The sequence below is a fragment of the Parasteatoda tepidariorum genome, chromosome 4, assembly GCF_043381705.1.
Source record: "Parasteatoda tepidariorum isolate YZ-2023 chromosome 4, CAS_Ptep_4.0, whole genome shotgun sequence".
In the NCBI taxonomy this organism is placed as follows: Eukaryota; Metazoa; Arthropoda; class Arachnida; order Araneae; family Theridiidae; genus Parasteatoda; species Parasteatoda tepidariorum.
The window spans coordinates 98,232,130-98,256,272 of NC_092207.1; the positions used below are offsets into that span (position 1 = coordinate 98,232,130).

The 24,143-nt window shown below is 32.4% G+C and overlaps 1 protein-coding gene across 1 annotated transcript in view; it reads left to right on the top strand.

Annotated features, from left to right (window-relative positions):
* The first annotated feature begins 4,905 nt into the window (after positions 1-4,905).
* LOC107451995 (tetraspanin-18B) overlaps positions 4,906-24,143 on the top strand; it is a 37,579-nt gene continuing 18,341 nt past the window's right edge. The window contains exon 1 of the mRNA XM_043043305.2: positions 4,906-5,366. Within this exon, the coding sequence (XP_042899239.1) occupies positions 5,310-5,366 (57 nt within the window). The 5' untranslated portion in view covers positions 4,906-5,309. The remainder of the gene's footprint in view (positions 5,367-24,143) is intronic.

Below are 24,143 nucleotides of genomic sequence, written 5' to 3' on the forward strand. Positions count from 1 at the left end.
CCTATATTTTGAAGGTTAAGAATCCAAATATGTAAGAAAAAATATATGTTTATTCAGAGAAAGTACGTTTTTGTGTCTGATTTCGTAACTTAATTAATAGTTAGCACTAATTAATTAGCATATTTGAGGTCACCCCCAGGAACCATTAAGATTAACACTTAGTTCGTGAAAATCCGATCATTAGAACGAAAGTTATTCAGGGTGATATCTTTTTTTTTTTTTTGCAGACTGTACATGCATGCTTTTGTTCCCTATGCATACTCACCGATATATCCCCATTACCTATGATAGGATTCTTAATATATCTGCGGAAAATATTCCTTATGAAATATGTCTATTAGGATACAATTTTTTTAAATACATATGTTACTGCAATGTAGCATTGCCTACAATACATGACATTTTTAGGCTAAATATGTATAAAATATGAGAATAATTATACGCTTTAACCTAATATATATTATTACGACACTCGAATCTTGTATTTAAATATGTGTTTTATTTATACCGATTTTATCGTAAGTTTAAGGGATTTATGGATTTTTTAATTATTTATTTTTGTAATACTTATGGTTATAACTACGCTTTTTCATGTAGTTTTAAAAATGCCGATATTAGTTTCGATTCGCGTATTTAAATTATCACTTCTGACGTGCTTTATTTCTGTCCATTCCGTTGTCAATCCAAATTATTTTTCTATCCTTTTTTTTTTCTTTTTTTTTTTGCAGTTATTACAAATTTTTTTTTCTTCACGTTGCTTGCAAAATCTCGATATTTTTAATACGATATTATTACTACTTCCGAGTTTCGAATGGAACATTTTAATAATCACTTTTGACTTGCCTTATTTGTGCCGATTTCATCATCAATCCAAGTTATTTTCCAATCGTTTTTTTTTTTTTTTGCAGTTATAGCTACTCTTTACCACAAATTCCTGATATTTTTAATACAATATGATATTATAAAACAATATTCGAACGTGTGTTTTTGAACTAATTTTTTATTCCTTAGTGCTTGAGAAAAACCGTTAAAGATTTATTATTCTAAAAATCTTGTATAAATCACTAAATACAAATGTCCTAGATTATTTATAAATATATTCCCAAGTGTGGCTTGAATTTTATTTTTAGCTGCAATGCATTTGTTTTATTTTAAATTATTTTAGCCTCCTTTACATACTTGAAAAATTTAATTTTCATTTATATTGCTCAGTTAAATAATTACTTATTCTTTACTTTTATTCTAGAAGGTTAATTTATTTTTAAAAATAACTTTTGTGTTAGATTATCTATAAAAAAATATTGTTTTCTCCCATATTTATATTTTTTTCCATAAATCTATTTTTTGATATGAAACTTTTTTTTTAATTAGAAAAGTATCACTTTACAATTTTTTAGCTTTAAGATAATTTTAATAATTAAAAGCATTTAATTTTATGCAAATATATTAATAATTTGACAGATAAAAAGTATTTATTGTCTAAAACACTGAGGTTTTTTATAAAATTTCTCAATGACTAAATATTTGGATACGCTGTCCTTTATTGGACAATTGGCTGTATTAGTAGCACTACACTCAAAATGGTTGTGCGTCTATAACCAACACCTCCTAGAAAAGAGCAGGCCTCAGCACGGGTTACCATAAATATCCTTTAGTAGTCCAAACGTAATGACATATTTCGTATTTTCAACCACTGCGCAGCTTAGTACCCCAAACGTAATGACATGTTTCTCATTTTTCGTCTACTGCGCAGTTAACTTCGTCACATCGGACTACTAAATTGATCCGTGCTCAGGCCTTCCTACTTCTAGGAGGTGTTGCTATAACTTAGGCCAGGGGTGGCGAACCTTTATACACGAGCGTGCCATTTTTTCCAAAAAATTGTTTAATGAGGTCATAGACGTGCCGTCAAATAATTTTGCCTTCGTGATTATTGGGAAAATAATAATACTAAATACTATCAACTCAAAACTCTTTAATTACATTGAAAAAAAATATTTTGCAATGTCTCAGTTATATGCGTAATTCAACTTAAAGTAACATCAGTGTGACTTCTGTTGTTGCAGATTAGATGACAAATAACTTATATTAGGTTGTAAGATGTTAGTTTAAGCAGGACTGTTTATTTTTTTTTTGTTAGTTATTTATTGCTAGCTTGTTTTTTATGGTTATTAATTTCTTTTTTAGTATTAATTGTTAATTTTTTTCATTAATAATTGTTTATTATTTTGCGTGTTTTTGGGAATTTTAATTTAATTGTTACATATGCTTCATAGAGTAATAACAATTCATAGTGTAATAACAAATGTGATCGGTGGCGTGCCCAAAATATTGTGACGGGTGCCATAAATGGCACGCGTGCCATTGGTTCGCCATCCCTGACCTAGGCATTCTATACAATGCTTAGACATTTTGTATAGTTTCTTAAAACTAGTATTATAATCAGGAAAATATGAAGTATTAAAATCAGGGGGGAGGGAAAACAGAGCTTTATTTGCTGTATATGCACGCATTTAAAAAAAGTAATATTTCTATATTGACCACCTAAGAAATAAACAGAAATTTGGTACTCACGTATTATCACGTGGACCATTTGCGCCAAATCTGAGAATAAATTTGAAAATTGCTAAAATTTAAGTCTCTCATTTTTCTTATATGTTATGTTTGTATTTTATTACAATACTAGGGGGCAAAGCCCCCTGTTCGCTACCGCTCACCAACCCCAATGATTGCTTCGCAATAATTGTTTTTCTTGGCAGAAAACAGTTTTTCTACTAAAGTTAAAAATATTCACTTAATATCTATGTACTAAAAGGAATTCTGTTTACTTACGCNAAGACGTTTTTATTGCTCTTTTAGTTAGAAAAGTGAAGAGTAACAACTATTTTATATTTGTAAACACTTCGATTAGATTTTGAAAAGAATCCGACAATGTAAGAAAGAAAAAAATATGTATGTTATGGGCTTCAGAGGGCCTCAGCTCTGAATAAAACTTAAAAAAAAGACGAAAAAAGTGGGGTTTGGGAGTCCTCTTAAGTTATAAATAATAAATGAGTTAGAATTAAAAAAGAAAAAACTAATGCAATGAGATTTTAGACTTTTGGGGGCCCCATTAGAAATCGGGGCCCTGGGCCAGGGCCCACTTGGCCCATCCTTAAAAACGGCTCTGCTCGGAACCCACGGATGGCAGCACCGCTTATTCGTAAGGCGCTTTTCTTAACTTAGATTTGAAGGGGAAGAAAAATTTTCTTAGATCCTTGTACCCATCGCACTGCTAAGCGATCCAGACCATAGGACTACCGATTCCACAAATTTTAAGAACAAGTTTATTGCACGCAATCGGCTGGTCTTAGAGGAGTTAGGATCGAATCATGGCCCCTACGAACGGAGTCCGATTCTTTTACCATAGGTCTACAACAACACCAGCAAGAAGTGCACTTTTTGGTTAAAAAAAGTAATACTCGTAAAAAAAAAAAAAAAAATTGAAAAAGTCATATATTTTTTTTGAAATTCAAGTGAACTGAACTGATTTTGAAACAAAATGTACCAATTATTGTAATGATCAAATGCAAAAATCATTTAAAAATAATAAGTTAAAATTCAAAAATATGGAGGAATTTTGCATTGCAAAAATGTCAGGGGAGAGGAAAGCTACTGCTGGCTGGGTGCTGTGAGGCAAATAGCAGCTCTCCAGAATGTTATCTTCCATATCGTGCAATAGAAAGGCATCATTTTTACAGTATACAATAATTGTCCTTATATCTGATAGTTTTATTGAGAAAATAGAATGGAGGACATTTTTTTTTCTTCGTATTGTGATCAAATTTGCTCTTCCCACTCTGAACATAAACGTCAATTAGTAAAGGACTAATAAATCTTCTCACGAAACCGATAATCCGTTAAATTTCTGTAGCCTGTATGTCTATAACTCAAAATAATTTTCACTTCCAGTTTTAAAGCATGACTTAAGCGCTGAATATTTTTTCTGTAACTCTAAATCTATTTTTCTTTTTAAATAACTCAAAGATCAAATCTTATCTCTGAATAAATTAAAATAAATAAATACCAATTCAAATATTTTTATAAAACCTTAATGAAGCTCATGCAGTCTTAAACAAAAATGAATGAATTTAAGGGGTTAAGGGTATTTTTTCATTGTTTCAAAATCTTTTTATAAATAAAGTTTGAAATAGTTGAAGTTGGAAAAAAGTTTCTTCCACAAAAAAATGTCTTATGATTTGAAAAGAAAGTCGGATTTGTGTGTAAAGATACTGAAATCTATATTCCCGTGGAGTCTCGCAGTGTACCGATCGCTATGGCACTGCTCCCAGCAGATCACCGAAGTTACCACTTGGATTAGTCTGTGTAGGGACCGAGGGTTTGAGGTATTGATCCTCGTTAAGCAATTCTACCGTAACGTGCTTGACTTCGCGTGCCGGTCATCTGACTACTAAAGCAGGGGAGCCATCTCCTCTGCAGAAGATCAGAATTGTGATGGTATGTTTCGGATCATCCTCAGGGATGTTTCCCAGACCATCACCAATAGCCCATTGGGCAGCTCTGGAACTACAAATGAACTACAACAAACAACAATATTCCGAGGAAAATTTTGAAAATGCTCGTTTGAGTTAACTCGCGTTGAACAAAACTTAACTGACTGACTGGACGGTTGTATTCACACTGGATGCGATTGCCCAGACGCGTGTGCGAATGTGCATATGCGAATCGCATGCTTTTAAAAATTCACCAATCGATCTTACTCGATTGGTGGAGAAGAAAACCACTGGTGCAAGTGAAAATTTATTGCTAACTTTATCTAGGTAGAAGTGAATCTTAAAATGAATCAGAGTATGCAAATTTCGGCTACCGCTGACACTGTTATAACTAATATTTCCCAAGTTAACCGCGACCGCCAATATTTCCAGATTGTTGGTTTCTGAATGAAAACCGTCTTGTAGTTGTCTGCAAAGAAACCAGTCTTGTCACTTGAAGAGTCGAGTTAGCAGTTTTTTTACAAACAATAATTTTTAAATTAAGACTTTTTAAGCCATCACGAAAGGTTTTAGGTGCTAATTATAAATTTAATTAGTTCTTTACAAGCTGTGTGTGAAGTTGTTTTGACAGTCTTTCAAATTTCCTGTGTTTTTAATGTTTACAAAATATCCCCTCGCATGAAGAACTTTCGGAAAGGTATATTTTTTTCAAGAATGGACAAGATCACAACCAAAAGGATCAACTGCAAATCATTCAATTATAATGTTAAATATTTAATATAATTTCATTTTGATTTAACATTATATGAGCTATAAATGGGGACTAACGGTGTCGCTCGACTTTGTGTATGTTTTCTATCGTTCATAACATGGGTAAGTTATTAAATTTTCCAAATTTTAACAGCTTTTTTATTTCTTTAGAAATATTGTTCAAAAGTTATTTTGTGAATTTCTGTCAAAACGCACCTATGTCTTTTGACTATGTACTCAATTTATTACTGTGAGTCCTTAAAGTTAATTTGTACTCATAGATACATATACTACCTGTTGAATTGAAACACATTTGCATTCCATTACTTCAATGGAAAACTTTAAAAATACATATATGCTATATCATTAAAGAAAAAAGCGAGAGCTTTTAGAAATGTTGCTATTAGTAAATATTAATCAATATTTAAGTGTAAGTAGATATTACTAATCAATTTTTAATGTAATCAAATATTAATAATCAATTATTAGTATGTGTGTGTAAATATATATATATATATAATTTAATAAGTGATTCATTCAATTATTACATATTATCAAACTTGCTTTCTTTTAAAGCAACAAAGATTTTTCAGATTTCTTTTATTTTCCATATTCCTTGACAATTGCAAACATTTCCATTTCCACTTTCCCTAAAAAGTTTTTAAACTTCTTTCTCCAAAGGATTAAAAAAAAATTTTTTTTATGACATTCAGAAAAATATTCATGATTAGCGAGATGTTTCTAGGATGATAAAAAGGGATAATCCATTTTTTTTAATAAAAAAGGGAAATAAAATGAGTCATTTACAAAAGATTAATCACAATACCTTTAATAATTAAAAGTATTGTGATTAATCTTTCGAAAATGGCTAATTTTATTTAGCATAGTGCTATTTTTCTACCTAATTATATAAATTCAAATTCACATAGATTTAATTCTTTTGACATTTTTTTAAACAATCATATTTAAATGAAGTCAAGTTCAAAGGTTTATTTTTTATAAAAAAAAAGAAAATATTATTTGCATTGAGAAGGTTAGAAAAGACTATTACTCTTTTTTAAAGAAATAAAAAGTGTGCAAAACTTTAAATGTATTTTTCGTAGATATATAATTTGTACTTTGTTTTATAATTTCTAAGAAAATTTATATTCTTATTATATTGGGGAATTGTTTAGTAGTTATTATGAAAACTAATTAATATTTAATTTTGTGCCTCAAAAGTTGAATTTTTTTTTTCACATAGCTGTTTTTGAAAAAAATTGTGTTCCCTTTAGAAATGAGCTCGACTTCATTTTTAGTGATCCAAGTGCGAAGACTTTAAACCTTAGTCCACCCTGTCCAAAGATCCAAGAATGCTCTATATCAGGGGTTTATAACTTACATGAGGCAGGGGGTCGTGGTCGTAGTTAAAAACACCAGTCAAATGGCGGGCCGCGACTTTATCAAAATTTTATATAGGACGCTTTAATGTTTGAAGGAACATTAAATATTACTGTCAGATTTTTATCAAGTTGCACAAAACTAAAGTATTGAATTGCAAAAAATAATAAATATTATCTTGGATGCAAAACCTGAGAAATAATTTTTTTGTAACGTTGGTATGTTATATTTCACAGAAACGAAGAAATTAGTTTGTTTTTTTTAACGATGGAAAGTATTTTAAATCCATATAGATTTTTTACGAAAATTGTCCACAGAAAATGACAACTAATATATTTTAGTTCGCGGGCCACAAAAAAATCTTCGCTGGCCGTCTGTTGGTAACTACTGCTCTATATGCTCAAGTTTGAGTTTTAATATGCTAGAAAAAAATCCAAATTTTGCATAGATAAGAGTAAAATAAGATATATTATTGAGATTACTTACTTACAGATCAAGAAACTTAGGAGAACATTGTTAGAAATTTAGGAGCACATTATTAGAAACTTATATGGACATTCTTAGAAAGTTAGTATATTGTTGAGCCATAATATTGTGACCAGGACAAGGCCTGAGGCTAAGGCAACCAAATCAATTTCCTTTGCATTCTAGGAGTTCTTTTCTTTCAAGTCAAGCATCACTGGCTACGGTCAGTGTGCTGGTGGGTGACCACTTAGATCAGTCTGCATAGGGACCGAGGGTGTGCAATATTGGTCCTTGTTAAGCTGTTCTACCGTAAAGTGCTCGACTTCGCCCGCAGGTCGTTGGGCTACCGAAGCGGGAGTGTCATCCCCTCCTCAGAGGATCAAAAATGTGATGGCATGTCTTAGGATCATCCTTTTCCCAGACCATCACCAATGCCCATTGCGCAATTCTAGTGTGACGTAAATGAACTACAACAACTTTCACTTATTATTTTTTTTAAATTATTTTTTTGTAATTATTTTAGAAAAGTACTAATTTATTAATTTTTTTTTCTGGTCAAATATATTTAATATAATTTATGAGTAAAACATAGCTGTAAAATTTCAGAACCTTGTATCACTGATGGTCCCTCTTTTCCGTGATGTTCTGAAAAATTAAATGAAAAACAGAAAAAGAGAAAACTAAAAATTAACTAGCTGTTTTAAGTGATATTTTTTTTAGTATTCAGAAAAAAAAGTAGTAAATTTTTATGTAGCCCTTTTCAGTCATTTGGATGTTATTTTACAAATGTTATTATTAAATAAGCTTGCATTAGGCAGCTTAAAGCTAAGAAAAAAATTGTTTGGATTTGAAGTACATGTGAATAGGACATTCATCCAAGGTTGAACATTTTTGTAACACTAGAAATCTCGAGCTGTGACGAGTTGAGCTTTTCTGTAACGCTAGAAAAATGACAAATCAGTAAGTAACAAATTTATAAATAAATAAATGCATTTATTTATTTTTTTTATTTATAAATTTTTTTTTCTGTTTCCACAGTTTTTCCAGTTTTTTTTATCTTTAAAAATATGTAATTTTTTTTCATTTATAATTTTTTTTTCCGTTTCACTGTGTTTCCGCAGTTTTTCCAGTTTTTTTTTAAATCTTTATTTTCCGTTTTACATTGACAAGTTTTATGTTTTACATCCCTTTTGTATTTCTCATGCATGCCTGGCAGGTTTTGAGAATGAGTGCCTATTTTTGAGCTCTTATAAAATATCTAATTTTATTTCCATCTTCATATATTTTTAATCAAGTATATTTTTCAGTTTCTTGTGATTATTTTTCTAAATCATTTCATGGCTCGTTTTTGTGTAAGCTGTTCTGCAAATGAATAAATTGGCATCGACTTTATAGCTGCATAATTACTGCACTTAAAAAAAAAAATTTTTTTTTGCTGGTGAAATGTGTGAACTAGATTTTTAGTTGTTTTTAATAAAGTCTGATCAGTAGTAACAGTGATCGAGAGCCAAACAGAAATAAAATTTAGTTATCTTTCAAGAACTGTTAAAAAGTTACTAGAGAAGCAAAGTTATACTATATCTTTTTATTTTTCCTATTTTTTTTCGGAGATTAATTTTGTTTATACATTCAAACTAAATTTTTCCCTGTACGTTTAAAAATTTTCTTGGAAACCGAAATATGTTATTTTACTGATGTAACTGCGTTGAGGGTTGAAAATTTTAAAATAATGTTAGAAAAAGTTTTTAAACAATTAATTATAGAAAATAATTGCATTATTCGACGGTTGAGTAGCGTGGTGCAGAGATCAGGTGGTTACTTCCACCACCCTGGGAACTGTAGTTAGGTAATGGATAATTTCACTAAGGATCCATCCCAGAACGTTTCTCGTTCCTCATTCATCTAATGTGACTTCAATAATCAAATCATTCAGGAAATTATTTGCTATGTATTTCAAAATATTTCTTAGATTTTGATTTAAATTAGAAGTGCTATTAACTCAGAATGTATCACCAACAAGCAACCAAGAAGAAATTTCCACTCACCATTTGCACTTGGTTCATCACAGTGTGAAGTAATTTGAATACTGCGTTTTTGTCTTCAATGTATTGTGGGCTGAGCCAAGGCTATCATTTTGTTTTAACCTTTGCAAAAACATAATTTTGCATGTCAAATAATCAATATTAATTTGGAAACGTTTTAAAAGAAATATACAATCAAATTTGATTCATAGAGGGAGATGATATATTTAATTATAGTGAAAATCTAAGAAAAAGTATAAATCTGTTGTGATATGTATATGGTTTTCACGAAATAGTGAAATAATCATGCGCTCTCCAATCCATTTGACAATTCTTTTATATGTCATAAGTAGAGCCCGGATTTTGATGACCTAAAAAATCTCAACTAATACCCTTAAAAAGTGCAAAAAATGCCCTTAAAAATGCAAAAATTGCGCAAAAAATGCCTTAAATAAAGTAAAAATATTGAATTAAAAAAATGTTTTGCTCTTTAAAATTATTATGAGTCATTTAAAAAATATAAAGCAATGCAATACTTGTTCTACGTTCATTAAAGTTTGAAAAATATGTTTTATATCCTAAAATAACAAAAAAAGGAAAATATATTGACACCAAAATATTTTTATTTTGTATAGAAACTTTAATGGATATAACAACTTCCATCTCATAATATTACTAAATATCAGAATTACATTGGATTATTAAATGTTTTTTGATAATTTGAAATGTAAACGAGCGTCTCTTGTCTGAAAGTAAATTTTCATTCCTGCAGAAGCTTCTTTCAACGTCTACTGATGTTATAGGTGCGTACTTGAAAAAGACGGTCTCACTTACTGACAATTCTTCTTCAATTTGAAAAGATTTTGCTTCACCTGTTAATATTCTATAGATTTTCTTCATTGTTTGGAAGCCAGTGTAATAATGAAAATTGATAAAAAATAATAAAAATTGGAAAAAATTAACAAAAAACTTTAAAAAATGCATTAAAATGCAAAATACGCCCCAAAATTTAAAGAAAAATGCCCTATAAATCTAAAAAAATGCTCTAAAAGACAAAAAATGTCCAAAAATGCAAAAAATGCAAAAAAATGCAAATGTCATCAAAATCCGGGCCTTAAGTCATAAGTAACACGAGTTGGATGTCTATTGTAAGTACTCACGATCAAAATTTATGCCATCCATAAATATTCAGTAATAAATTTATATTTCTATATTTGTCATTTCCTGAAGGGACTTGTGACTCATTTTTAAAACAGCCTGAATTTTTTATAGAAAATAAAACTTATTTTGTCAGTCCTGTCGTCTTATTAGTGTGTCCTCACGATAAAGCGTTTTTAAATACACTGGCATCCATTTTTGACGACCCTATATCGTCTTCTTAACCTATCTTTTGTTCTTTCTTTGTTAGAAAATGCAACTGACCGTGAATTTTGTCATTACTTTTCTTTATCGATAGCGGTCGATATGGAGTTTTTTTTTTTTTTTTAACTTTTTAAACTTTTGATCATATGATCCATTGTCTGGTTTTAGTTCGATTCGGCAGAATGACTCGATATTATAATTTGTAACCTAAATGAATTTGTTATTCTAGTGTCGCAAATGCTATGGATACGATGATTGGCTGAAAAAATTATTTGATTTGCATTTTTAATTCCATTCAGAAGAGACACAGTTCAAGTATTTAATACTAGGTACCATACCATACAATACGTTGTACACCACTGAGCATAATGCATAGCATACATGCTAAGTACTTCATAATATTTAGTACTAGGGGACTCCAGTCGTGCTCATTTACAATTTTTCTCAGTTACCACTGTTACTCCATCGACAATTTTTTAAATTTTTGTTGACTATGAAAACTCGTTAATTATAATTGCACCAACGAAACTATTATACAATAAGACAAAAAGTTGATACTTAATTCTGGTTTAGCAATTTAAATATTGATTTTATATTCATTATTTTAAATGCAGACGTTAACAGCAGTCAGTTTTAATATAAATTACTTTAAAAGTAGATATAACTTACTGAAAAGTAATTATAATTTATTTACCATTCATTGCAAAACTGTAACTCAATAGTGTTATCATATAAAATGTTGCAAGTTGCTTAATACGGTAATATGATACGTTGTAGCGAATTCTTTATAATGTCATTAAAGAACTACACTTTTAGTTACGAATTTTTCTTTTTGAATGATAATCAAAATGAAAGCTTGGGGAATTCCCAACCTTTGACATCGAGAGTGTGTACTCCGACAACATCAAGGAGTTAGCCGGCTGTGTTTTGCGCACTCATGGACATCTATAGTTCTCCCCATGGACACGGCACCAACCAACCAATCAAAATGAAAGACGTAATAATAACAGAGAGTATTAAGATTGGATATAAATAAATTGCAGGTAAATACCGTTATAACTTTATGCTCTTGTTATCAAAAGATATCTGGATCTTCTTTGTTTAATGATTCTCACATGGGATTTTCTCTTTCCAAAGAAAATGCAAAAAACGCTAATACGACGGTTTTATGACATGAAAGATATATTATGTATCTGGTGTACTCCTTTTACATTAGCTTCTGGGCTCCATTTGCAATTGAACATCGATAATTAGTTCGAATTAGAGATTGAATTCCACTCTTTATAACCTGTCACTGTAATTGAAATGATCGTACTTTGTTTGTTTGCGTAAAGACATATGTTATTGAAATAGAAAGTCTACTCTTAAAAATTTTCTCATGTCTTGAAAATAATGTGAGAACGCACTCTCTTCCCTGGGACTTCTTCCACGGTGGGAGAAATAATGTGAGAACCCCACACATGCCATCATCTATTTTGAAATTGCGTGAGAGACGTAAACATTAAAAGTAAGTTATGGTGAACTTGGCGTGTTTTTATTGCATTTCGTCCGAATCTTCTAAGTGAGGTAATATTATATTTAATTGGTGTGCACAGAGCCAACACATAGAAGATAAGGAAACTTTTAGAAAATGTTGGTCTTGGTAGAGACTAATTTAGAAATCTAGGGGCAGAACAGTCAAGACCCCCGCTAATCGTACTCTTAAACCTTTGGAGCTCTGTGCAAAATGATTTATAACATAAGAGAATTATGATTTATTAAAAGAATTTATGCATCAATTTGTTACAGTTTTTGAGAATTTGCAAAGTTTATTAATTATTTGTCAAGTTTAAGGGGACGCCATAGGTTAAAAGAAAGAAAAAGTAAGTTCAGGCAAGCCTAGAGTTTGTCATAAAGTGTCAATTACTGAAAAAAATACTTCAAAATATTAAAATGCTAACAAATTATTCGGAGAGAACTTCTCCGTTGTGTTATTATCTCAGAATTTATTTTCATTTGTAAATTTTAAAATTTTCTTTTCAGTATTTGAAACTTCATGGCTCATTCTCTGAACTCACTTTTTCTACACTTCAAATTTTAAATTAGTTATGATGGAGAAAGAGAATTTGAGAGGAAAATTTTCTTCCACTGTATGGCGTCCTCTTAAGGACTTAAAACCACGGCCTCTTTCGACACTTTGATAAATATGGGTGTGTTCTGTTGTTACTGGATTGGGTTCTTGTCTTATAAATATTTTTCATAAAATGTGTGCTAACCTGAGCACCAAATCTCATCTCTCTGGATTTTCTTTTAGAGATGTCTAAGTTGAGTTACATTGTTCATTGGAAATCCATCAATGATCAATCAATTGGAGATGCAACCAATTGGAATACGTTTCTATTAGGATAGGAATACGGAGTGTCAAATAGTGCAAACAGAATTTAATTGAATGATAGTGAAACAGTGATCTAATTCAGCCTTTGACTCGGGCACCTCTACTTTTGTCTTTAAAATTATTTTGTGCTTTTGATATTTTATTCCTTCGTTATTCAATGGGATGCCTGCAAGTGATGTAGTGTGGGTATCTCGATTCTGATGGGATGTTCAAACGCGACATTTGTTTACGTTAACAAAAAACATTTTCATACATTAGTAACTGTTCTTTCCCTTCTATTTCGAGTAAGCAATGCTTGTCAAGTATCAATTTTCTTAAATGACGCATTTCATATTCTTACGCAAGGATTCTTTAATAAAGATTTCAATTCTGTCACTCTATATTTCTTACTTAACACCTGAAGGTATGTAAAACATAAACAAACTAATTGCGCATCGATGTTGCGAGTTGCAGAAAACAAAAATATATCACGGTTACAATCAAATGCATGCACAAATATGTATATACTAAGTGAAGTAAAAGACGTAAACGAGAAAGAATTATATTTCAACAAATTCGATGTGCGATACGGTGATGTATTTAATTAACTACACGTTAATTAACATTCTAACTCATGTAGCTAAACTTGCTCAATTTTAACTCGCCATTTTACTTATAAACGATCAGCTGGAGCCGTGATGACTCAGGGAATATAATGTTCCACTTCCTATGAGGTGAACCGAGTTCGTATCCCAGCGATGGCTGATCGATGCGTATTCCGCATTCGGCTTGCACCGACCACAGTGCTAAACGTATCATGGATTAGAGTCCCTTGCCGTCAGACTAACCGTGGCAGGTTTTAGTGGTTTCCCTCTCCATGTAATGCGGATAGTTCCATCAAAAAGTTCTCCACGATGACAAATTTCTCCCAAAACTGGATCCAGGAGTTCCCTTGTCTTCTGGATTGGGTTAAAAATGACAAGGCTACGGAGTTGAACATGAGTACGTAATACGTAATTGGGTCGGCTGTTCAACGATGGTTATACTATGTAAAAAAAGATCAGCAGATGCTGACGTCGTAGGNAAATATATCACAACTATGATAATATGTATAATTAACTATGTTTTAGTTGAATTTATGAACTGTTACAATTGACCCCGTAAGTGGGGACAATTGTAACAAGTGCACGACTGTCAAAAATTGTTAATAACTGATATAATAACATTTAAAATAAGGTATTTATTTTTCTTTTCTAGTAGAGGATAGTCTACTTTACTCGTCTGTCAATTAATACTAATAATATATTGGAATTTTTGTCAGTTAAAAATAGTTAAGTAAAAAATGTTACAATTGACCCCACTCTCCCCTACTCTTAAACCTTTTGAGCTCAGTGCAAAATGATTTATAACATTAGAGAATTATGATTTATTAACAGAATTTATGCGTCAATTTGTTACAATTTTTGAGAATTTCTAAGGGAAAAAAGACATTATTTGCCAAGTTTAAGAGGACGCCAAAACGCGAAAGAAAATTTTCGTCGCAAATTCTCTTCATTACCAATTTAAAAGAAAGAAGAAGTAAATTCAGGCAAACCTAGAGTTTGTCATAAAGTTTCAATTGCCGAAAAAAAAATCTTCAAAATATTAAATTGCAAACAAATTATTAGGAGAGAACTTCTCCGTTGTGTTATTATCTCATAATTTATTTTCATTTGTATATTTTAAAATTTTCTTTTCAGTATTTGAAATTTTATGGTTTGCTCTAAATTGTCTGAACTCACTTTTTCTACACTTTAAATTAGTAAAAGAAGGAGAAAGAGAATTTGCGACGAAAATTTTCTTCCGCTGTATGGCGTCCTCTTAAGAACTTAAAACCGAGGCCTCTTTCGACACTTTGATAAATATGGGTGTGTTCTGTTGTTACTGGATTGGGTTCTTGTCTTATAAATATTTTTCATAAAATGTGTGCTAACCTGAACACCCAACAGTTCTTATTTTCATCTCTCTACATTACCTTTAGAGATGACTAAGTTGAGTTACATTGTTCATTGGAAATCCATCAATGATCAATCAATTGGAGATGCAACCAATTGGAATACGTTTCTATTAGGATAGGAATACGGAGTGTCAAATAGTGCAAACAGAATTTAATTGAATGATAGTGAAAGAAACAGTGATTTGACTCGGCACCCCTATTTTTGTCTTTAAAATTATTTTGTGCTTTTGATATTTTATTCCTTCAATGGGATGCCTGCAAGTGATGTAGTGTAGGTATCTCGTTTCTGATGGGTTGTTCAAACGTGACATTTGTTTACGTTAACAAAAAACATTTTCACACATTAGCAACTGCTCTTTCCATTCTATTTCGAGTAAGCCAAGCCCGTCAAGTATCAATTTTCTTAAATGACATATTCTTTATTCTTACGCAAGGATTATTTGATCAAGATTTCAATTCTGTCACTCTATATTTCTTACTTAACACAAAGACAGACCTGAAGGTATGTAGAACGTCAACAAACTAATTATGCATCGATGTTGCGAGGTACACAAAACAAAAATATATCACGGTTGCAATCAAATACATACACAAATATTAAATCTAAGTGAAGTAAAAGACGTAGACGAGAAAGAATTATATTTCAACAAATTCGATGTGCGATACGGAGCTGTATTTAATTAACTTCACCTTAATTAACATTCTAACTTATGTAGCGAAACTTGCTCAATTTTAACTCGCCATTTTACTTATAAACGATCAGCTGGAGCAGCGATTACTCAGGGAATATATTGTTCTCCGTCCTATGAGGTGAACCGAGTTCGAATCCCAGCGATGGCTGATCGATACGAATTCCGAATTCGGCTTGCACCGACCACAGTGCTGACGTAAAATATTTTCAGTGCTAAACGTATCATGGGATAGAGTCCGCTTGCCGTCAGGCTAACCGTGGGAGGTTGTAGTGGTTTCCCTCTTCATGTAATGCAAATGCGGATAGTTCCATCAAAAAGTCCTCCACGATGGCAAATTTCTCCCAAAACTGGATCCAGGAGTTCCCTTGCCTTCTGGATTGGGTTCAAAATGACAAGGCTACGGAGATGAACATTAGTAGTCGTAAACACGTAATTGGGTCGGCTGTTCAACGAAGGTTATATATAAAACAAAAAGGATCAGCTGATGCTGACGTCATAAGTCACATGTGTGGGTATTCGTGGTCTTCTGGAAGTGCAAGTTCTCAATTGGGTTTAATATAAAATAAAAAAACACAACTACTTCAATTTAGTAGAAATAACATTTACCATGACGCAATGCTAAATTCTATGCCACTATCCACATAAATCAATTATTAATCAAAAATCGAATATCAATTACTTTTCTTTATAATGCAATAAAATCTGGCGAGCAGCTATTTAAACGATCAAACATTTCGTTTGTTTATTTGTGGCTTGAAGTTAGGCTCGCAGAAAATGCCGTTCATGGGTTAAATTTAGTAGGAATAACACAATCTGTGATGTAGGCTATAGTATACCCAATTGGATTTGAAGTAATATAAACCCATATCATAGCATTATAATTTATGTATATACTCATTGATTATCAATTAATCATTTACGTACCACATGTATATAAAAGATCTGATGATAAAATGGGTAACAAAATACTAAAAGAAAAAATAATGTTCGCCCACATAAATTGTTATTTCTCTATACCCATAAGAAAAACGCTTCTCACTTTTTTGGCAGCGACGCCATTGGATTCCAGGAGGTTTAAACTCATTCGCCTTATTTGAAATTGATTACTTTCAACGCAGTGTGAAGCATAGTAAACCGTAAACTTTTAATAAGTTGGTTTTCACGCTTTGTTGATATTTTGGTGAAGTGGAAATTGCCGATATTTCTAACACCTTTTCTTGACTCACTGACTGTAAACCTGATCAAAAACTAGAATCATTGCCAAACATTGTGTGTGAAACGAAGGGTCAGTGTCTTGAAAAGTTATAAATTACCTCATTTATTTTTATTTTTTTTATCAGAGTTGACTCAGAGACAAATCATCGTTTGTCTGGAAACAGAGCATTCACTTCTCTAAAGTGAAATCCTTAGTTATTTTTAACGAGGGGCAATGGTCCCAAAAATAAAATGTATTTTGTCTGACTATTCGAGTGTTTGTTTTTTTTCGAACCGTACCAGTAACTATAAACAATCATCCAAACAAACTGTCGACTTTTGCCAGTCGTGCAAAGTCGGAATGTTACGATAATACTTTTGCATCTCATCTTTAAAGATAGCAAACGCTACATTTTATCAATCATCTATATTTTAATTGAAAATTTTAAAATATTTTCCTCGAGGAATGCTAACTTGTTTGAGATAAATGAAGGAAATATAAAAATAAGAGTTCATTCATCGTCTGAGTCGTGTGATTCATTACAAAATAACACTCTATTAAAGTTTAATTAAGTTATCTATTGGGTATAATTATTTCATTTCAGGGAAAGTAACTTCGTCATTAAATATGAAACGCGCGTAACGAAATAAATAAAATAGGGCTTACTTGATGACTAGTTCTGCATATTTGTAAAAGTTTTTTAATACTACTCCTTGACCTGACAATGTGGTACATTTTCAGTGAGTTCAGTTGCCATAATTATAACTTAGTAGCCCCTTTTTTTTAAAAAAACTTAATGGGTCTGTGACTGATGTCTATAGGTTCTTTTCATTTAAAAGAGTCACCTCTTACATACTTTTTTTTTTGTCGTTTGGATTGAATTGTATTTTTAAAAAAAAATAATATTAGAAATATTCTACGGCTCTAAAAATGTAATTCATCAATAAAAATAATATGAATATATTAAAAAATTTAGTTAAACATGCTGACTTTAAGGAACTTATTTTAAAAGTATTTGGGGGAGGCATACATTTAATGTATACATTATAACTTTGAAATATGTGAATAGTTAAAGAACTCTCCTTCCAAATGAATCTGTTGTATCACAAAATGATGAATTCTAAAGAATCAAAATTTTAAATGGAAACATCATTGGACGTTAGAATGAAAATTTTGTTTTCGAGAGTCTTTCTGCATTGCTGTAGTATCATTAAACGATTTTCAGAAAAAGCGTTGGGAAAAATGCATGGGTTGTTAATTTAACTCGCCACTTTTTTTATTTTATTGATTCGCCACGTGGCAAGTGGTAATTTTCAGGTACTTGTAAATAAGCTTTTGAAACCTAATTTTATATCTATCATTAAGAAGCGTTGTGGAAGAACATGTTAATACATTTTGATGACCTAGCAGAAGAACACGTGTTAACACATTGGAACTATTATTTTAACTCTGTTCTTTACTCATAAACTGTTACTAAGTATTGTTTCCAGATGGGGACTTTACAAACAGATATCTTCGAGCACAACGCATAGAAACTGCGAGTGTTTCTCACCTAAAATGCTCCGTTGCACTTGTTATTCGACTCGAAGCCTTTTAATTAGTCTATCGTCCATTCGATAATATATTGATTCAAAATTTATTTTGATTCGTCNGCTGCTCCTGGAATATATTTTGTTCTTTTTTCTGACCGTCATACAACTGACCTAGTTCCTTATCGGAATAAAATATTTATGAATTAAATTAGCCCTCTCATAAAAACGAGCATTCAATACGTGTTTTGACGTACTTGCGTTCTTAAGCAGCTTTAGATCATTTTCTTGTCAGCGTGATAAACACTTTCCAGAAAGTTGGATCGGAATTCCGGCGATGCAAATACAATATATCATAGCAATTGTTTGATTTTCAAGCTTTTAAATGTTCATTTTTCTTTGTTATGTCTAAGTTTAGATATGGGCTCTTAATGCTCGTGTCATTTGTCTTTATTCAATTTATTTCGCTTACAAATATTTAAAAAATATATATATATAGATTAAAGCATTCAATTGATTACATCGTAAATAGTGTGATTCATAGCTTAATTTGAAGGAGTAAAATGTCACTACTATTCCCTGTCTTTATCTTATTACTCCTTGTCTTTATCTTATTTCCATGTCTTTATCTATTACCAGATATTTAAAGTGAATTTTCAATGTAATGACAGAGCATGTTTAACAATATATCTTGTGAATATGTATGTCACTAATTGTTGGAAATGTATATTACACTTTGTCTATAGAAATAACTCCCCTCGCCGCGAAGTCTAAGATCTGCTATTGCAACAAGAATTAGTGCCTTTCAAAGAGGGGAGCTTCTCTCTACCCCGATTCCCTTTCTTTCGCCGACGCGAGCCCGAACCTGTCATAAATATTGACCTAACACTCCTACTTGAAATAGTTAAACCTCGTAACCATAATCACCACTCCAGTCGAATGGCGAGGGAAGTTCTTTCTATAGACAGACTATACATTTTCATTCACTCTTTTTTTTATATTTTCACAATTCACCAGAAAAACTTCGTCTCTTTAGTTCATTTGTCACACGCGTCTCGTGCAAAACATCATCTGGCCAAAAAATATTTAGACACTCAGTGGTTCGGATTCGGAGAGTCTTGAGGATGACATTAGGCCCCCTTTTGCATCGGTGACCGCCTGCACATGTCTGGGGAGATTTAACAGCAAGTTTTGATGACCCTTCGAATTGACTTCCTGGCGTCTATCATAGCTGATATCAGTGAGGGTAGTCGTTGGTGGCTTTGACATCAATGAGGTCTGGTTGGGCTTTGTAATCTGCTTTCTAATTCATGCCAAAAGTTGTCAGTTGGATTTAGATCAGAGCTATAAAAAGACCGATGCCGTTTTTCGAATTTTTAAAATCAAAATCCTGTCAAACAATGACTGCGCAAGTCTCTGTGTGAATGGAGTGATTATGCTGTTGAAAGAGAAATGGCCCTTCCTCAAAATATTGCCTTACAATTGGGAGAGCAGTAATATCCACGTCTCAAGAGTTCATGTTTCCAGTCACAGGGATCGGACGGGATAGCCTGTTTGGTAGGGCACTGGGCCCATGCCCAAGAGGTCCTGGGTTCGATCCCCCTGGCTGAAGACTCCCCGTGTAGTAATTGGTGACTGATGCACGTTAAATCTGTCGAGTCACAAAATCCTCTATGTTCCCATTACAAATCAATACCTCTGGGGGTACTGATCCAGGAGTTCCCTTGTCTTCTGGATTGGGTTCAAAATGACAAAGCTACGGAGATGAACATCAGTAGTCGTAAACCCAAACATTGGGTCGGCTGTTCAACGACAGATATAAAGTATAAAATAAAATCACAGGTATCCAGACCTAACCATGCCCGCTCAATAAACGAATCAACTCGTTAGGGTGGATGTCCGGATATTTTTAGGCCATATAGTGCATAAAAATTATTAAATTAACCACTAAAGAGTGGTTGAACCAGATAGGAATTACTTTTTGTAAAACTCTTTATTTTTCAAAATCAGGTGAAGCATGGTAAATTTTCAGACTAAAGATTTTAAAAAAAAATTTGCAACTAATTCAGAAGCTCGTCTATGATTTGGATGCAAAATTTTTTTAATGAGTCGTCACACTACTTGTGACGTGTGAGGCCGCGAGCAAGTGTCATGGGCATTCACTTTAGTTATGGTATTAGTACATAGTTATAGTATTTTGGAAAAGTTTCTACGAAATTTTTTTTGGGGGGTGGGGCTTGATTTCTTAGATTCTAATGTTTCCATTTTAAAAACAAAAAGATAAATCGTGGTAACTTAATTATTTCATTCTTTTTGCATTTATTTTTTCATAATTAAGATATTCATGTACAATACGAAAAACATGGACCACCTTAAATAACTTTTGATTTAATTATCGGATTTTCACTTTCTAGGACTCAATCTAAATGGTTCAAGGAGATGGCTTCAAATATGTTAACGAATGAGTGTAGACGATATTTTAAGTTGCGAAATCAGACACAAAAACGCATTTTCTCTGAATAAACATAACATTTTTTTCTCGAAGGATTCGAATTTCTGACCTTCACATCATAGGGTCCCAATAGTTCGGTCTGGAGAGCGGTCCAAACGTTTTGGACCCCTTCATGTTCATTTTACCATTTGTGTATTTCGCCATATCTCGAGAGCTTTATAAACTAGTTGAAACACTTTAGCTCACAATTCTAAAATTCCTTTATCCGAAGATAATTCCAAGCAATAAAGAACTTTATGTAAATATTTTTTATTACTTAATGTAATAGGGTCGAAAAAAATTTGATTTATAAGGTATGCAATTGAGAGAACTCAATTTTACGTATTAAAATACGAAATTTGAGTGAAATCGGTCGAATCGTTCCTAAAAAATGGAATTTTTAGAAAAAGCAATATTCTTAGTTCATTACATTTTCGTAAAAAATATTTTAGCGACCTCCACACCAAAAAATTTAGAAAACTCGGTTCGAAATAAATATTTTTTTTAATCGAAAGTCAAAAATTTCTGCCATTTTTTTTTTTTTTTTTAACACTTGGTGTTGGGGCGGAACTTTTTCATCATGATACATCCAACTTTTTCTTTTCAATACTTTCTTTCCTCGATGAAACGTGATAGGGCAAAAACTCCTTTATCTGAAATAGTATTTCCTACAAGGAACAAAATCATATTTCACTTTCTTCAATCATATGGGGATTCAACTCAATGATGCGGCCATTCTCGTTCCAAACATCCTCCTCTCTCATCCAAATCTTCGTAACCATTATTAGATTGAGTGACAGAACGCTTTGGGAAAAAAAGTTCCGGCAACAGTCGGTCGAGTCCGGCGATTGTGTGAAGCCGTGGAACAGGTCAAGCCATCCCCGTTATTTTCGGTTCTCGTGTTACGAGGTCGACTCGAGGCATTCACCCCGATCCATGCCACCAAACCTCACTTCAATAGAAGAAACCACGTGCTTTTCCTTCTGTACTTTCTAATGTTTATTCCCTTTTTATCTGTTTAATAAGAGTTAGTTTTTGAGTGGATTTGTAATGGGGAATGGCTGATAGAAGTAATGGAAACTGAGTGCGAAATTCGATATTTTTAATGACTGAATTTACTTGCCTTATAAACTCATTCAATGAAAGGAATCCAGCTGATTGTCTCATTTTCCTCCTTTATAGCATTTTGAATGGAAGTTTCGGATAACAGGAAACAGTCACGTTTAATTCTTCTGTTGTCATTAAAGTGAAGCACAAGTGGTTTCAGTGATTATTAATTTCACGTATATACATTGCGCGAGATTTGCGTATTGATTTGAGCCGCGGTGGCTCAGGGAATAGAGCGCTCGCCATCCAATGAGGTGAACCGGGTTCGAATCCCAGCGATGGAGGATCGATACGAATTTCACATCCGGCTCGCACCGACTACAGTGCTGATGTGAAATATCCTCAGTGGTAGACGGTTCGTAGGTTAGTCCCTTTGCCGTCTGGCTAACCGTGGAAGGTTCTCGTAGCCTTGCTCTCCATGTAACGCAAATGAGGGTTAGTTTCATCAAAAGGCCATCTACGAAGGCAAACATTTGCCCTAATACTTGATCCAGGAGTTCCCTTGTCTTCTGGATTGAGTTCAAAATGGCAAGGCTACGGAGTTGAACATGAGTAGTCGCAAGTCCAAAATTAGATCTGCTGTTCAACAACGGTTATAAAATAAAATGAATGGACCTAATTTTTAATTCCAACTGGCTGAATTGTTTTATGAGTTTTGTTTAAGTTAAGATTAGGGAATATACGTAGTAATATATTATCTGACAAATATTGAATTTTTTCTGCATTATATTGTGCGGAAAGAGTTCATTTTATTCGCAAACCTATGTGTGTCATTAGAGGAATATGTGTAACACCATTTTATAACTGAACGTTGTAATTAGTATACCCTTGGAAAAGATAATATCGAAACAGGAAGACAGATTATGTTGCTCAAAATTAGCGACACGATACAATTTTTCTAATTGGCTCTACGAATTAATATTTTTGGAAGGGGGGAATGTTAAATGAAAGTTCAAATTGGATCGAATCATTAAAAAAGTATGTAATTTATTAGTTTCTATAAAAAAAAAAAATTGTTGCTAATATTTTCACAATGTAAATTTTTCCATCAATATTTTACTGATTGAACGATTTTATACTTCATTATTTAGTCAATGAGCTGCGGTTGATCCATGGGTAAGGTAATGAACAGTTGGGAAGAACTGGGGTTCGATCTCTCCCAGCTTGTCACCAGTTTGTCTGAGAAGTAAAGGCTACCTGTGCGCAATGCTGACGACCGCATTGCCACAGTCAGCAATTGCCACCTTGTGGAGCCCTAACCTCCTTGAACCCTCTGAAACACAATCAATTAATAAAATAAACTATGCAGAGATTGATATATATATAAAAGAGGAAAGAAATCAATTCGCAGCTAAGATGAAGAAAATTTTTCATTCCCTCATAATACAAATAATTTAGTAATCGGTAAATTTTGTGGAAAAACGGATAGAAATAAAACATGTTTTGCGAGAATCGTGCTTTAAAATAAAAATACAGTTGCAGTAGTTAAAAATTTAATTATAATGGAATTGTAAAATAATGGAATTCTAATTAATTGTAAATGGAAAGTTTACTCATCTTATTTAAAATATCTTAATTCGTTGAATTTAAATAGTGAACAACAATACGGATATGGTTCGGATATAGTAAACGTGACTTTATTCCTAATATTTCCAGTATATATATATAATAATTGATAATAATTAATAATTATTCAATAAATTAAATAAAACCAGCCTATAAACAGATGAAATGAAAACAATTATTTTTAAAATGATCAATAGTTTTGTTGCTTCCTGTGAAATATCTTTTCAAATATATACGAATTATCCTTCGCAAGTAGTCAAATAAGCGTCACCACAATACGGGTGACGCGGTCCGATCAGAAACTTCGCAGTCACCCGAATATGGGTGGCGCGGCAGTCAACGTGCTAAATGAATGGCTAACCGCTGCTTCCATCGAAAATCCATAATTCAATCTATTAAACTTATCGGAAAGATAGTTCAGTCTCTTTTGTTTCGTAAAGTTCGATGTCTAAGGAGCTTTTTGCAATGGATTTTATTTTATAACCATCGTTGAGAAGTCGATCCAATTTTTGAGTTTACGATTACTAATATTCAACTCCGTAGCCTTGTCATTTTGAACCCATCCAGAAGACAAGGAAACTCCTGTATCAGTACCATCAGAGGTATTGATTTGTTATGGGAACATGGAGGACTTTGCGACTCGACAGATTTAACGTGCATCAGTCACCATTTACTACACGGGGAGTCTTCGGCCGGCGAGGATCGAACCCACGACCTCTTGGATATGGGCCCAGCGCCCTACC